Source organism: Vidua chalybeata, chromosome 5 (genome assembly GCF_026979565.1).
Source record: "Vidua chalybeata isolate OUT-0048 chromosome 5, bVidCha1 merged haplotype, whole genome shotgun sequence".
Taxonomy (NCBI): domain Eukaryota; kingdom Metazoa; phylum Chordata; class Aves; order Passeriformes; family Viduidae; genus Vidua; species Vidua chalybeata.
Window position 1 is genome coordinate 18,188,960 of NC_071534.1, and position 15,732 is coordinate 18,204,691.

Sequence of the window (15,732 nt, forward strand, 5' to 3'; positions counted from 1 at the left end):
GGGCCCAGGAGGGACTGGGACAATGCAGTGAAAAGGATTTTGGTAGCATCTAAAACAGAAGTACATGTTTGGCTCCCAAGAGCAGATAAACTGGAACAACTGCTTCTCAGGTGGCTTTGGGCAAGGAGGGGGCAACTCAGATACCAAGTGATTCAAGAACCTGACAGCTGCCTTTAGCTACAGCTCTTGGGGTTACTCAGATTACAGGCTCCTTTTTCTCTCAGTAGCCATGCTGGAGAGTTATTGAGCAAACCTTAAAAGCTGTGCCAAAGAATAAGAGAACAAATGTGCTGTTGGAACTATACACTGCTCCCTATTCAAGAGCAACACGAATAAGGAAGGAAAAAGTGGGCACTCAAGAGGTCAGATCTAGTGACCAGAAACCATGAGACACTGTGGCAGTGCTGGCTTAAGAAACATAAATAATTGACCAACCTCTCAAGGTTTCATTTTGAGAGAACAACATTTCATTTTGAGACTACATTGACTACAGCTGGTCTGCTGACTAAAGATACTCTTCTTGTACCATAACAGCAAAGAAGACCTTTTAAGTCTATGATACAAGTATTTAAGTGCAATAGCAAACACTTTTATGAAAAAAGGAGTTGAAGTTCATACAGTGAAGAAAACAAATACCTTAAGGCTCTTTCAGAAGGAAGTACTGAACTACCTAGGAAATATTAGAAACTTGGAGCCAGTATTCAGATTAAATGTTATAAAGCACATGAGCAAATTCATTTGCAACTTGTAATCTCAACCTTTTACCAAAGCCGCTCAGAGTTTTAACTCTGTGATGATAATACTGTCTTTCATCTTCAGTGAGGTGAAGTTAATGCCACAGTCCCCATCAGATACAGCTGCTAGGTTGTTGAACAGTGCCATTGTCAGTGTGCACTCCACTCTTTAACAGGGCTTGTTGTGGGGCTGCTGCTTCCCCAAGGATTCCACATATCCTGTAGATCAGTACTGAGTTACTGAAAGGACTCAAAAGAGAAACATGAGGAGAGCCTCCCTACTGGAACAGACATACAGAGATAGAAAGGTTAAGACAGAGAAAAAACCCAGAGGACCAAAGTTGCACATGTCAATCTCTTGATCTTTAATTATAAAGTGTTTCCCATGTTGCTAATTAAAGGCATTCCAAGCAGTCTTTGATGAGGTGAGCATGTGTGTGCAAGGACGCAGGGCCTATCAAGCACTTCCTTCAACCCTGATCTACAGATTTCCAGCATACAGAGATGTGCAGGACACTCACTGGCAAAAGGGGATACAAAGCCCCCTGTCCCCTTTAGGAAAGACAAAACACAGGTGACAGATGTTGGAACCATTGTTTTGTCAATGGCTTTCTCCCTTCTGCTCCTCTGTTCCAGTGCTGCAAATAGAAAAACAAGCTGTTAGAGATACACTACTGTGCTGTATTCTGCATCCTCCTCCCAAAACTAAACAAGATGGGGTTTACATAAAGGGAGTTTACAACAGGCCAGTGCAGTCTTTGCAATCTTTTAAGTCTTAGCTTTTAGCTGCACAGTGCATGCTGGAAAACTCCTTATCAACTGGAATACATCCACCAAACTGACTATAAATCTACATTATTTACAACAACTTCTCTAAAACAGTTTCTTTGTTCTATAAAGAATCAAGTAACACCCAAACTCAAATCTTTACACAAGAACTAACTAAACAGAATAATAGAAGATGGTAGAAAGCATAGCACAGTGCAGATAAAGGTGAATTATTTCCATTCTTCCTTTCTGCAACGAGTCTGAATGGTTCAACTACTCCAGAGATCAGTGTTGTAACACCCAGCAGACAGTTTGTTCTGATGAGTTCCAGAATGCTCTTAAATTGGTCACCTATATCAGAATTTCAGACAGTACATGATTCTGTTTTAAAAGAGTCATTTTGTGAGTTAGGAGAAGACTTTTAAACAGGTAAACAAGTAGAACAAAATAATGGAATCGTTTAGGTTGGAAAAGACCTTCAAGTTCATTGAGTCCCAGCTGTTAACCCAGTACTGCCAAGTCCACCGCTAAACCACATCCGGAAGTGCCTCATCTGCACCTCGTTTAAATACCTCCAGGGCGTGTGACTCCACCACTTCCCTGGGCAGCCTGCTCCAATGTTGGACAACCCTTTCCCTGAAGAAATGTTTCCTAATACCCAGTCTAAACCTCCCCTAGCACAGCCTGAGGCTATTGCTCTTGTCCTGTTGCTTGTTACTTGGGAAAAGAGACTGAACCCTACCTGGCTGCAGCCACCTTTCAGGTAGTTGTAGAGAGTGATAAGCTCTCCCCTGAGCTTTCTTTTCACCAGGCTAAACAGCCCTAGCTCCCACAGCCACTCCTCAGAACAGGTGTGCTTCAGACCCCTGAGCAGCTCTGTCGTCCTTCTTTGGATGTGTAATGTAGGAACACTGAAGTCTCTCCGTTGTCTGCAGTATAGACCCTCATTGACTACATTTTATTTCTGATTCAGCTGGCAAGATCTAAAACACTATCACTTTTCCCAGTCTCTAAGAAATGCATGGCGTGGAGATTGCACAGATACCAGGCTGGCCTACTCTGGTACAAAACAAAAACGTTCATAGCCAAAGGCATATCCATGACCATGTGTTTAACTACAAGTATATCTTTTAAGCTGTTGCTGGCTGTATTTCCTTGTCTGGGATTCTCCTCCCTGCCCCAAGCAAACGGGAAACAGAAATAATTAGATTGCTGGTGTAGTTAGTGACGTACCCTTTAATCATCGTCGTCATCATCCTCTGGGACAAAGATATCATGTTCTTCAAGTAAGGCTGCAAAGTTCTTACTGATCTGAGTACCAACATACAGGAAAGGGATCACGACGCTGAACACTCTGAGGAGGCCGAAGGGCGTCTGCAAGGAGTCGATTTTAAAAAGTGGATCTTTACATCCAAGCAAGCCGCACGTTGGCTGAACCGGCGCACTCCCGGCTCCACAGGCGCGCGGAGGGCCCGGGAAGCGGCCCGCAGAACGATCTGCGTCCCTAGTGCCAAGCCCCGGTCAGCGCACCGCGCTTTATCATCGTATTATAGTGTTACAAACACTCCCGCACCAGCGAGTGGGCAGCCCGGGGCTGCCCACGGGAACACCCATGGCTTAGGGAGGGGATGGCGGTGGCCGGTGACAAAGGGCGGTGCGTAGGCGGGTACTGATCTCCCCCTTACGTCGCAGCGCTGCCTCGCTCGGGGGCGAGGGGGACACGGGCCCGGTGAGCCCCGCACGCTCGCGGGGCCGCTCCCGTCTCCTTCCCGCTGCCCGGCGCTTCCGCATCCCCGCCCGCGGTTCCCCGCTCATTGGCCCCAAGCACTGTCACTCACCACTACCGCCCCGCCCACATCAGCTGCGGCTGCACCGATTGGCCACCGCTGCCGCCCGTTGCTGCCGCCCCCGCCCGCTCGCCCCTCACTCACCTTAACCGGCTTGGGCAAAATGGCGCCGCTGCGGGTGACGGTGGCGCCCCGGGAGGGCACCAGCGGCACGGCCGGGGCCCTGCCCGGCTCACCCCAGCCCGGACGCCCCGAGCGAGCCAGGGTCGCCGCCAGGAGCCGCCCGGCTGCCGCTGCCATCGTCCCGGTGCCCCGAGCCGCGGCCCAGCCCAGGCGTCACCTGGGATCTCGCGAGGCTTGTGGAGAGGCTGCGATGTCGGCACTACGCATGCGCGGGGCGAGACCGCGCCCCCCGGCTCTGGGGGCGTTTCTCGGTGCCCCCGCGGGGACGGAGGGAGAGAGGGCCCGGGCCGCCTCCCGCCACCTCCCGATAAGGGGAGAACCGGGCCGGGCGGGAATGGCCAGGCCCTGCAGACACGCCGGGGGGCTTCACGGCTCCATTAACAGCGCACGGGCTACAAATCAAACCGGTTTATTCGGCTTCGCGGCATAAAATACAAACTCTAAACAATGTAATGGGATGCGTAACACAAGTTCCGCGTGTAAAACAAACTCTAAATAGTGTAATGCAATGTATAGTACAAGTTCCGCGTGTAAAACAAAGGCGCATGCAAAACCATCTCCTAAAAAAAAAGGAACACGCCCTACCTAAAATAGAAGCACTTGGAAAGGCAGGAGTCGCTCGTAGTGTTTTCCAGGCTATTGTGCGGAGAGAACACAATTTGGTGCTGGTGGAAGATGCCCCCGTGCATTTCAGTGGGGCTTTTTTTTCAGCTTCTCTGCAAAGGCAGCGGAGAGAGGTAACATTGAGGGGTAGCTCCCCCAGGCACTATTAGTGCAGCCGCTACTGTAACACAAAATGTCTGATCTTGGTCATGATTGTCCACCACATGGCTAAGAGTGGCCACGGGTAAAACCTACAGGTTACTCTTCACCTCGACTCAGTGGAAAACAGCACAGTTTTACAAAAAAAAAAAAAAAAAAAAAAGTGTAGAAATTATATATCACGGGCTCAAATCTGAAATGCCAGCCTCAGAAAAGTATTTAATCAACTATTTTAGCAGGATTGGGAGCCCTTCCCAGCACAGCTCACAAAGGCCATGTCAAAACTGCCCTTCCTCTTTCAATTTCTTTTAAATTTTAGAACCTTCCTCTCATCACTTGTGCACTAAAGAAAACTCTTAGGAAAAGGATCTTACTTCAGTACTTTAAGAAAAGTACCCATTCAACTTCAGTGTTCAGCTCCCCTTTTGCCTAGGAACCTGTTTAGATAGACATTCTCTATTTTTAAAAATAAAAAGGGAAAGTGGAGGCAGGAGGTGAAACAGTCCAAACCTGAACAACTGGAGAAAAACCCTGGCTGGCAATCAGTCTTATTTTGCTGCTTATTTTATGTGCAGTGAAAACTCTCTGCCTTTCCAGTAACAATCTCTGCCTGCAGAATGTCAGACAGGCTGCTCCATTAGCCAGCTGAATGTTCAACCTCAGGAAGCTGAAATCCTGACCTCCTGCCTGGAGGCTGCTTCAAAGGCACTGTTAGCACAACCAATTCAGCTGGGCTGGCTTGATAGCCTCCAACTCTGAGGAGGCAGTGCAGGACTCAGGTGCTTCCTACCTAACGAAGCAAGCGGCAGTGGTCATTAAAAAAACCTGTACTCCCACACAAATTTGGGCAAGTCTCCAACATGGCTGCTACAACAGTGGGATGGTGAGGAAACCCTGATCAAGCACTTCCAAAGTCACACAGTGCTTTGGAGACCTAGCAAAGGCCCAGGCATGGATGGCTGGGCTGAGCATAAATGTGGATCAGGCTTCAGCCAATTTCTTGTCAGCACAGCAGAATAAAACACAAAATTACTCAAACGCGATCAGATGGAAAGCAGAGCTCAGTGCCTCATTTGCAGGATGTGGGATTTAGCTGGGATATGGACTAAGCAAAGGTAGGTAGCGTGGAAATTGTGCCGTTTGAATGGGACAGATTAAAGCATTAAATATAAGCTCTTTAGCAGTGTTACGAGCACAATCCTGGCTTATTAAAACACACTAAGCTTCTTAAAAGTGAAACTGCCCTTAAATGAATAATACTGTCTCAGTTTCAGTTCTGACAGAACTGGCTTTGTTAATTTATCTTCCCTTTCAAGTCATTCCCAATTCTTGGGTCTCATGTAGGAACTACTACTACATTTTGATTTGTTTTGGAAGTTGAGTCTTTCATACTGCTTTATGTTAATCTGAGACATCAGGAATATTCTCTCTGTATTACATTTAAAAAAAAATAACCACAGGAAAATGCTTGACAAATTTGACCTTGGTCCCAAAATACCCATGCTCATAGCAAGGAGTCACCAGGTAGTGCAATCCCCTGATGCTGCTGTCCTGGCATGGGAAAAGGGACACATTTGCAGCCAGGAATGCTGCAGTACTGAACTCTTCAAGCAGCAGGGTAGGGAGGCAGAAATGGCCCCTATGTCCAACCAGCTAAGCTGCTGATGAAGTCAGGGCCTTGCCCCATGGCCACCTGCTCCCAATTTTTCTGAACTGTTTTCACAAAAGCCGAACAAAAATAATCCTCCCAAACTTGAAGACCCTTACTGTGAAGTAAAACAACCACAAACTGGAGAGGACTGGATTGTGTTACTCACAAGTGAAGGTGACATTCTCACTGCCCAAAGTAATATGTAAGATCTAATTTAAGATCTGATTTCCTCTAATGTACCATCGAGCCATAATTAGGCAGGAGGCTGGAAGCTCATAATCCAAAACTACCAGAGACATATTTTAAAAGGCACCAAGAGTTAATAGAATTAATTTGATTTCTGTATTGGCTATCTCTACAGGCTATTGCAAAGTAGGAAGCTGAGTGTGTTTAAGTCCAGAAAGGTTCCAGCCAGTCATGATCTAAAATGGGTTTTTGCTTTCCTAGCAAATCTCTTAAAAAAAAAAAAAAAAAGGACAATAAAAACAGGTTTAATGTTTTTAGAAGCATGCAACTAGATAAGGGAAATTTTTAAACCCCATCCCAAGGGTGTTCTAGTCCCTGGACTTGGCACCCACCTACTTGTACCGTGTGCTTTGTGGCCAAGGTTTCTGACCTACTGATGGACAAGTCTGTTTCCACAGTGACGTGACAGGCATGCCCTCCCTGCAGCCCTCCCAGCCCGCTGGGAGGACAGGATGTGCTGCAGAGATCAGCTAAGCAATGCTGACATGAAATCAGAGGGAAGCGCTGCAGGCCAGGTGCAGGCTTGATAGAAGGCAGCGACATGGCTTTGACACTGGAGAGGCAGCTCAGACACTGCCAACACCTATAACTCACTCCCACACCTTCAATTCTCCTCTTGAGACCCCTGGTCTCTCTCCCTCCCCACCCTTCAAAGCCTCTCCTCCAACTGCACAGCACTGCCAGGAGTTGGGCAGAGCCACAACACTGAGAGAGGCCCTGCAGGAGTGTGGCTCTGGACACCCTCTTGGGCAAGCAGCCCAATGAGCTGACTGAGCCCTGTATGGCACTTTGCAGGGGCTGTGGTCTAAGCAAAGGCTGAGAAATTTACTCCTGCCCAGGCAAAGAGGCTTTAGCATCCCTGCATAGGAACAGGGAAACCTTGAGCCAGAGATATTAGCAAGCTTGGATACCGCTTTACAGAGTCCAGATTAGCCCTGGGAGCTTCTGGTGTCCTTGCTGTGGCTTCAGGCCAAGCTCTGTGTCTCCATTTCAAGCTTGCGAGTATGAGCACACAAAGAGATAGTTGCAAGACCATGATATCCACATCCTGAAGGATTTAGCTGAAAGAAGGGTTAGTGCAGATCAAAGAAAAAAAACAATGCAAAAGCCCCAGCTGCTGGACCAGCAACAGCTGCAGTGGCTCGCATGTCCTGTAGTGAGAGAGGCGCAAGGCTGGAGGCATGTGCCGTGGCCAGTGGCCTGTCAGAGGCACTTCAAAAGAGCCCAGCCTTATCTGCTGCAAAAGAACAAAGGCAGAAGGACATTGGCACAAGACCACAGAAAGTAATAAGCACTGACCAAAAGCAAACTTCCACACTGAGAAACAAAACAAAACAAGAAATAAAAGTGGTGAAGGAGAGGTAGGGGATGAAACACCCAGAGCATCCACCATGTCAGCACAGCAAATGGCCAGGCCTGTTGGCTGAGGTTCATTGCGTATGTGCTGATTTGGGCAGCTCCTATTTCCAGCAGAGAGAGTTTAAGTAAAGGTGGCTCCCCTGGTGTTACACACTCTCCGGCTGTATAAAGCCTCATAGAAGTTAAATGTGAGGTTCAGAGGAGATTTGAGTCCCTCCCAAGTGAAGCATACACACATCACACACACAGCCACTCATGAGGGCAGGGGGCAAGCAGTGTGCCTCGCTTCACTCTTCCTGCACGCAGAACAGGCTGCTGGGCATCAGCTGGCCAGTGACTTGTGTCCTGTGCCCCCAGTCACGGGTGTCCCCTCTTCTGCCTCTCCTGCCACTCCCGTCTCAGCACTGCAATCTCCTGCCCGTACCAGTTGTGCAGCTTGGAGAAGCAGATGGTTTCCGGTGGCACTGGGCTCTCCAGCATGGCTGGTGAGAGGCCAGGTGCCGGGGATCCTGTGGCACTGCTGGCGCCCGAGCGCCGGCGTGGAGGCAGGGGCGGGGGCTTTGTTTGCCCCCCATCATGGTCAGTGCAGGTGGCTCCACCGGCGACACATCCACCACTACTCCATGTGGAGTAGCCATTCTCCAGGGTGGTGGGCTTCTCCTGGAGAGGCTGCAAGGCAGGGTTGGAGAGATGCCTCTTCCTGCCAGAGGAGGAGGATCTTTGTGGAGACTTACGGCAAGCGGCCAAGCTCTTGCAGGCCTCCTCCAGCTGCTTCTCCAGCTCCCTTACCACCAGCCGCATGTAGTCAAAGCTGGCACGTGAGAGCGCCTTCACCCAGGCCTCCATGGCAGCCTGCCCGTCAGCCACCAGCACATAAGCCCTGGCACCAGCGTCATCAAAGCGGATGGCAAAGGCGAACTCCTCAGCGGCCTCGCACAGCTCCACGGTGCAGCCCTCCAGGACCACCAGTCCCACGGGCTCCCGGCTCTCCCGCTCCTCAAAGTAGAAGAGGAGGTTGCCCTTGAGGACGAACCAACGGCGCTGGTAGGAGGTGCCATGGTGGTGGCCATGGTGGTGGTGCCGCTCCACCCGTTTGCGCAGAAAGCCGGTGTGGTCGGCAGGCGAGTCACAGGTGGCGTAGTGGGCCACGCTCCGCTCATTCAGCTTCATCGCCCCACCTAGGAGCAGAGGAAGAGAGGGGGAAGAGGTTGTCTTGGTGTGAGGAGCATGTCACTGGCCCCACCAGAAGAGGCTAGATCCTGCTCCCAGGGAAAAGCAGCCACTCCTGCAGCCCCTACTCCAGCAGCCACCGACACAGGACAGTGTCTAACCCAGCAGGTACCCCTACAAAGGGCAGACTGGATCCTCACTGCTGCAAAGAAGAGGTCATTACCAGAGCCTCACCACCCAGACACCTGCCTTCCCTGCGAATGCCAACACGGCTGTTTCATTTCTTATTCCACAAGTGACCTACTTTGCTGGTTTTTAATGGGGCACATCAAAGAAATTTGCCTCTCTGCCTGCAAGGCACTCATTTTGCTCTCTATTAGAAGGCAGAATAAGGAGAGTGTTTCAGACCCAAGGGCTCCGGAACTTACATTTCTGTCCCCTTTCCCTACTCCGTCTCCATGCAGGACCACCCACCCCCACCAGCCCTCCTGGCAGCAGAACTCCCAGCTCCAGCAGGTTCACCAGCAGTGGGGTGCAAGGTGCCGTACCAGCTGTGCAGGTCAGACTGCAAACCCTCGCTGTCTTCCTTGGCCAGGCTGCTCCCTAGCTGAGGGTGTCCGAGGCTTCAGCGTGATGAGTACCATCCTTTGTTGGAGGAAAAGGATGAAGAAGGAGTTATGAACCAGAACAGTTTGGGACTGAGAGCTAAGACCTGTGTCACTCCCACCTCAGACATCCAGGGTCCTCAGTGCAGGCAAGCTGCACTGGAAACTGGGATAGCAAAACTGGGGGAACATGCACTTGCTCCAAAGCCTGAGTCCTATCCCAGCTCAGGCCAGTGCTCCTGTGGGTTTGTTTTCTAGCTCCTGGGTTTGTTTTGGGTTTATTAAAGGAAAAAAAAGAAATGTTTTGCAGAGGCTGTCACTGCCCTATTTGTGGAGGCCCTTTAGCAGGCGACTCAGCAAGTCAAGGAGGACAATGCCTTGAAGGACAGAGCAAGCACAACCTTTGTAGAATGTTCAATTGCCAAAGGATTTCCAACCGCTAAAACTCTACACATAGAAATATGCAGAAAACAAACCACAGCCACCACTCCCAGGACAGACTTGGGTGCTAGGAGCTCCCCACTGCTGAGCAACTTCCAGAATCCCTCCCGGAGCCCTTCTCTCCCATCAGGACTTGTGGGGCACAGCTGAGGACATGGGGGCACGGACCCCAGTTGAAAAATGCCCAAGACCCCGATCAGACACAAGGAAAGGCTGTTCCCTGGAGGCGCTCTGCCCTGGGGAGCTTCCAGCCAGGCACACTCAGGCTGCGGAGAGCAGGGGCGGCCCAGGCCGGCCGTGACGCGAGGGGGCTGTGGGGGTCCCACGTGTGCCGTGCTGGGCTCTGTGTCTTTGTGTGCGGGCGCACGCCTGTGCAATGGGGCTGCGTGTCTGTGTGTGTGTGCCTGCGCCCCTCCGTGTGTGAGTTCGTCGCGTGCCTGCGACCCCCGCGGCCCCGCGGCCGCTCCCGCCCCGCCGCCGCCCTGTCCCGGCCCGGTCCCGGCGCCACCTGGACACTGCCCAGCGCCTCCCCTGCGACGGCGGGACCCCGGCCCCTGCCCGGCCCGGCTCACCTCCGGCCGCTGCTGCTCGGCGGTGCGGGGCAGCCCGGCCCTGCCGCGGCCGGGCGGGGGAAGGCTCCTACGGCCGCCGGGGCCGTCCCGCCGCGCCGGCAGCACCGCCCCGCCGGCGGCCAGGGGGGAGCGGGGGGGCCGGGGACACCGCAGCCGGACCGGAGCCGCGTCCTCCCGCACCCCTTCGCTCAGCCCGACACCTCTGCAGGGTCGCAACCTGGGGGGGACCTAAATCCCCCGCTCCCAGAGTCACTGTTGGGGTGCAGCTGGCACAGGGGCGGCGGTGACAGGGTGCCAGCAACGGGGTGCTGCAATGGGGTGCAGTACGGGCTGGGCGCAGTGCTGATGGGCACCGGCCACGGGGTGCAGCAGCAGTGGGGTGCAGCTGGGGGAGCGATATTAATGGACTGGCACGGCTGTGGGCTGCAGTACCGGCGGGGCGCGGTGGCTGCGGGCGGGCGGGAGGCGTGGGCAGTCAGTCAGCTGATGCAGACGGCATCATGTGAGCGGGGCCGGGCCGGGGCCGGGGGAGCCGCTCTGTGCCGCGGCGGCAGCGATGGAGGCGATGGTACCGAGCGCGCTGGTCCTGGCCCTGGCCCTGGCGCTGCCCTCCGTGGCCCTGGAGAACGGGCTGGCGCGCACTCCCCCCATGGGCTGGATGTCCTGGGAGAGGTTCCGCTGCAACGTGGACTGCCAGGCGGATCCCCGCAACTGCATCAGGTCAGTGGATGGGCGCGGTCTGGTCGAACTTGAGGAGCGGGATGGCTCTGGCACCGTCTGCGTCCCTGGGACCCCGGGGTGGATGGTGCATGGCAGGCGGGAGGCTCAGACGCCCCGGTGCTGGGCCGAAGAGCCCCCAGAGCTGAAGGATATGGGCAGGCTTTTCGGGCAGTCGGGGAAACGCTTCCCCCTCGGTGAGGTCAATAAAGACGGATAGGATTTAAATGGGAGCGCTGGAAACCCTCCTATGGCCCGGACCAGCCCTCCGGAGCCCCCAGTTAACCCCCAAATCCCTTTGCCTACCTCACCTGCTGAGGCACAAGGGTCGCAGGGTCTCAGCCTGCCATGCCTCCTCAATCCACAGTGAGCAGCTCTTCTTCGAGATGGCAGACCGGCTGGCAGAGGATGGTTGGAGGGAGCTGGGCTACGAGTACATCAACATTGATGACTGCTGGGCTGCCAAGCAGCGGGATGTGGCCGGACAGCTGGTTCCCGACCCCAAGAGATTCCCCAGTGGAATTAAGGCTCTGGCTGACTATGTGAGTGCCTGCTGGGGGCCACTGGGGATCTCTGTCCCCATGCCAGTATGGTGGGAGAGCTGGGAAGGAAAAGAGGATGCTGGTACCTGGGAGACACCCTGGATTCCCTTCACTTGCTCCTTGCAGCTCTGTTCTCCTCACAGGTCCATGCCAGGGGCCTGAAGCTGGGCATTTATGGTGACCTGGGCATCTTCACCTGTGGGGGCTACCCAGGCACCATGTTGGAAAATGTGAAGCAGGATGCCCAGACCTTTGCAGCGTGGGGTGTGGACATGCTGAAGCTGGATGGGTGCTACTCGTCCGCAGAGGAGCAGGCAAAGGGTAAAAGTTCACCAGCCTCTGGCATTCCTCTCCCTGCTGCTTGGGATGGGGCAGCTGGCCCTCTGCAGCAACACTGGGCTGGCCAGTTCTTTCCTTGTGCCTCCTATTGCAACTGTTGGGAAAAGAGGCAGGAGTCGGTGTGCCCTGGAGCTGGTGTAAGGAAGGAAGCTATCCTTCCCATATCTCTTCCCCTTGCTGGGTGGGCTGGGACAAAGGCTGCTACTGGGACATGGGCTGCTGCCAGCCACCCCCTTCACTGGTTGTCATCTTCTCTCCCTAAGGATACCCAGAAATGGCGAGGGCCTTGAACGCCACAGGCCGCCCCATTGTCTACTCATGCAGCTGGCCAGCATATCAGGGGGGTCTTCCCCCCAAGGTATGGGTTTTCCTATCTTTTGGCAAGTTCCCGTGTCCCCTGTGCCCTGGAGGAGCTCTTGCTGGAGCACCAGGAGCAGGGTGTTACACTCCACTTAATTTTTTCATCCCTGGATGGTGCTGCAGGTCCCAGAGGTAATGTGGCCTTCCTGCCAGGCACCCAGGGATGCTTGGGGGTCCCAATATGGCTAGGTGATGGGAGTTTGTGGGAAGAAGGCTCTGGAGTGTATCCTCACCACCCTAATCAGATGGTGTGGGGTTGGTCCTGACAGTCTTCTTGTGAGACAGTCCTGTCTGGTTTCAGTGCTTCAAATAGGATTATCTTCCTAGTATATGTTTCTTGAGAATTGGTTACTCTCACATATTTCCTCTTTCACTTTTTGAGTCAGTCCTGAGCTGCTCTCATTCTTGTAGCTGATAGGTTATCAGATTTCCCCATGGCCTCTGTGGTTGTTTTGCCAGACATCCTATAGTACTGGGGTGTGCCCAGACATAGTGGGATATGACTCTGTCTTGCCTCCTTGCTCTTCTCCAGATTCCTCTGTCTTTTACACACTTGCTGGACAGTGCAGCTCTCAACAATTCAACAGTGCTGCCCTTGCCTGCCCCACCTTGCAGAACTGTTCTTTTTCCTCTCCTGCCTGACACTGTTCTCCTTGTCAGGTGAACTACACCATCCTGGCAGAGATCTGCAACCTGTGGCGTAACTATGACGACATCCAGGACTCCTGGGACAGCGTACTTTCCATCGTGGACTGGTTCTTCACAAACCAGGACGTGCTGCAGCCAGCAGCTGGCCCCGGTCACTGGAATGACCCGGACATGGTGTGGCTGGGTGATGGGTGCTTTGACTCTGTCTGGGGATGAGGATCTCCAGGGATCCTCTTCTAGGGGCAGGACAAAGGAAGAGCTCCAGGAGCCGGAGCCCTGTTGCTGCAGAGGCAAAGCTGGTGTTGCCCTTGGCTAAGCTGTGGGAAAAACCACAGTGGTTGCCATGAACCCTTCACCACTTGAATTTACCTCTCAAGTTCTTCAGGTGTTCTTGTCCTTCCCTGCACAGCCTGAGGGCAAATAGTGGTGAAACAAAGGGTGTTAATGAGTGCATTTGAGTGTATGTTGCTAGCAGGGATGAGATCTCTCCGGCAGTGGTGGACTACTTAAGGGGAAGCAAAAGTGTGTGTGAGGTTTCCCTTGTGCCTTCCCTCCCAGCAGGAAGCAGCATCACCACGGGTGTCAAGAAGACAAGTTTCTAACCTTTTTCTGCTTCTTCCATCTTTTCACTATCTCCCTCCAGCTCATCATTGGAAACTTCGGCCTTAGCTATGAGCAGTCACGCTCCCAAATGGCTTTGTGGACAGTGATGGCAGCTCCGCTCCTCATGTCCACTGATCTCCGCACCATCTCCCCCAGGGCCAAGGAGATCCTGCAGAACCGCCTGATGATCCAGATCAATCAGGATCCCCTGGGAATCCAGGGGCGCAGAATTGTCAAGGTTAGGGGGGAAAGCAGATGCAGAAGCATCTGCAGACAGAGAGAACAGACAGAAGTAGCACAGGGCATCAAAATAAGGAGGGAGAGGGAAGCAATGCAGAGAAACAGGAGCAAGAGAGCTGTGGGAGTTGTGGGCCTGCTGGTGTAGCAGCCCCACAAGGCAAAGTGAGAAGTTACGCTGCTCCTAGCAACTCTGCCTCACCCACCTATCCCCACCCCTAGGAGAAATCCCACATCGAGGTGTTTCTGCGCCCACTGTCCCAGGCTGCCAGCGCTCTTGTGTTCTTTAGCCGGAGGACAGATATGCCCATCCGCTACACCACCAGCCTGGCCAAGCTCCACTTCCCTGAGGATGCTGTGTATGAGGTGAGCCCCACTGACACAGTGCATAGCAGGGCAGTCCCATGGCACATGGATCCCCCTCTTCCCGTATCTCTATGCGTTCTGGGGAGGTGAGAGGGAGTACTCTCACTCCATACCTCTGGGATGAAGTAGCAGCTGCCCACTGGATCAGTCTTCTGTTGCCCACTGCTGTGCCCTTTCCCATTATTCCATGTCCGTGACCACAGCTGGACCCCAAGATGAAAGGTCTGGAATTGCTGGTAGCTCCATCTCTCTCTTTCAGGTACAAGATGTGTATGCTGGGAAGATCGTTGGAGCCTTAAAAACAGCAGACAACTTCTCAGTCGTTATTAACCCCTCGGGGGTGGTGATGTGGTATCTCCGTCCCATGGCACTCCCGGTACAACCCTGGCATGTTGTCAGACAACAAGCCCCTGGTGAGGGTTACCGCCCAGCCCTTCTGTGACAGGGCCCAGTGGATGGGGTGTGGACCAGTGCCAGGGTGAGCTGTGAGACTCCAAAGCATGTGGTTCTTCACTGCACAAGTGCCTTTTGCTGCTGAGCCCAGCAATGCTGGGCAGTGACCATCCCCTGGGTACCAGCTTGACAAAGTCTGCTCCATCTGCGTAAACAAGGAATTCTTGTTACCCATTGCCTAAGGGTGTGCAGAGCATAGTGCCTCAGTGCCGGAGTCTTCCCCGGATTTGGGTGACTCCGGATGGTGGTAAAGTCTCTCCTCCAACCCGTGCCTTCAAAGAAAGACTCAGTAGTCTTCAGTCGTCCGGTCTCAAGGCAGTTTATTGCATATTATCTCAAGGCACACAGACTCCCTGACATTGTCCCTGACTCTGTCTGTCCCCGTCTCCGGCTGTCCCCGTCTCTGGCTGTCCCCGTCTCTCCTCCCCGAGGGGCTGGTGCCATCTTTTATATCACACATTACGTATTAGGTGTTTATAGTTTTTTCCCAATGCCTACTACCTATGTTGAACAGTGACTTTCTACTCTAAACCAATCTGTGAGTGCCAACACCACCAAGAACATGGAGAATAGGAAGAAGAAAGAAGGAGGACAGGGCACGCCCAAATCCCTCCATCTTAGAACCTCTGACCCCCGTGTACAAAACTCAGACCCCCCTGTACAAGGCCTAAAACCCCCCTGTACAGCACTCAAAAATCCTACCTTTCACTTTGTGACTACTTCTATTATAATATCTAAACTTTTGTGATTTCTTGTTCTTCCTGCAAGGTTGGTAAATTGTTCTATGGGTCAAGCTCAAGACCACAGGGGTCCCTGGCCGCCTGCCAGGGTCTCAGAGGCTTCTGCCCTGGGCCCAGAACATCCAAGAGTGTCTGAGGGACACCTTGGGTTCCGACATCTCCCCCTCCTGTTTGCACCAAGAAGACCTGTCTTGCCACTTTGTCCATGACCCGCCGAGTGCATAGAAAAATGCACGGCAGAACAAGCAGGAGAACTAGAAACCCTGTAAGAATATAAAATGCTATCTTCAAAAGCTCCCTCCACAATGGTGAGAGACTAAAAAGGTTGATGAAGTCATCCCACCATGATCCTGTAACCTTTTGCAATTTGTTGATGTTATTTTGCATTTGTTTTATGTTTTCATGGATAGATTTCGAATGATCAGACAAGTTCATGCAGCACATTCCCT

At 52.8% G+C, this 15,732-nt stretch overlaps 3 protein-coding genes across 7 annotated transcripts; 1 reads left to right on the forward strand and 2 right to left on the reverse strand.

Annotated features, from left to right (window-relative positions):
- Positions 1-1,075: 1,075 nt before the first annotated feature.
- Positions 1,076-3,779, reverse strand: SMDT1 (single-pass membrane protein with aspartate rich tail 1). Its single transcript, XM_053942550.1, has 3 exons — positions 3,434-3,779; positions 2,736-2,876; positions 1,076-1,372 (listed from the first exon to the last, which is right to left on the reverse strand). Exons 1-2 carry the CDS (start codon positions 3,587-3,589, stop codon positions 2,739-2,741), a joined length of 294 nt encoding a protein of 97 aa, XP_053798525.1. The 5' UTR covers positions 3,590-3,779; the 3' UTR covers positions 1,076-1,372; positions 2,736-2,738.
- An 86-nt stretch (positions 3,780-3,865) lies between these two features.
- On the reverse strand, positions 3,866-13,611 carry PHETA2 (PH domain containing endocytic trafficking adaptor 2). Of its 5 annotated transcripts, none has more exons than XM_053942532.1 (2): positions 13,488-13,611; positions 3,866-9,305 (listed from the first exon to the last, which is right to left on the reverse strand). In XM_053942532.1, the coding sequence occupies exon 2, from the start codon at positions 8,658-8,660 to the stop codon at positions 7,848-7,850; it is 813 nt and encodes a 270-aa protein (XP_053798507.1). In that variant the 5' UTR covers positions 8,661-9,305; positions 13,488-13,611; the 3' UTR covers positions 3,866-7,847. The 5 variants fall into 5 exon arrangements, with proteins under 5 accessions (XP_053798507.1, XP_053798506.1, XP_053798508.1 ...); XM_053942531.1 differs by lacking the exon at positions 13,488-13,611 and adding an exon at positions 11,307-11,344; XM_053942533.1 differs by lacking the exon at positions 13,488-13,611 and adding an exon at positions 10,711-10,748.
- On the forward strand, positions 10,681-14,720 carry NAGA (alpha-N-acetylgalactosaminidase). The gene is given in 9 exon segments (XM_053942511.1): positions 10,681-10,796; positions 10,798-10,998; positions 11,363-11,537; positions 11,681-11,858; positions 12,140-12,234; positions 12,897-13,058; positions 13,528-13,725; positions 13,947-14,090; positions 14,350-14,720. Coding segments are annotated over 9 exon segments (1,452 nt in total). The 3' UTR covers positions 14,533-14,720.
- Positions 14,721-15,732: the final 1,012 nt, after the last annotated feature.

Excerpts from the sequence above, each read along its gene's own strand:
- SMDT1 (XM_053942550.1), bottom strand. The coding sequence starts at position 3,589 with ATGGCAGCGGCAGCCGGGCGGCTCCTGGCGGCGACCCTGGCTCGCTCG. Across the intron at positions 2,877-3,433 it reads TTTTGCCCAAGCCGGTTAAG|ACGCCCTTCGGCCTCCTCAG; the intron begins GTGAGTGAGGGG and ends GACTCCTTGCAG.
- PHETA2 (XM_053942532.1), bottom strand. The coding sequence starts at position 8,660 with ATGAAGCTGAATGAGCGGAGCGTGGCCCACTACGCCACCTGTGACTCG.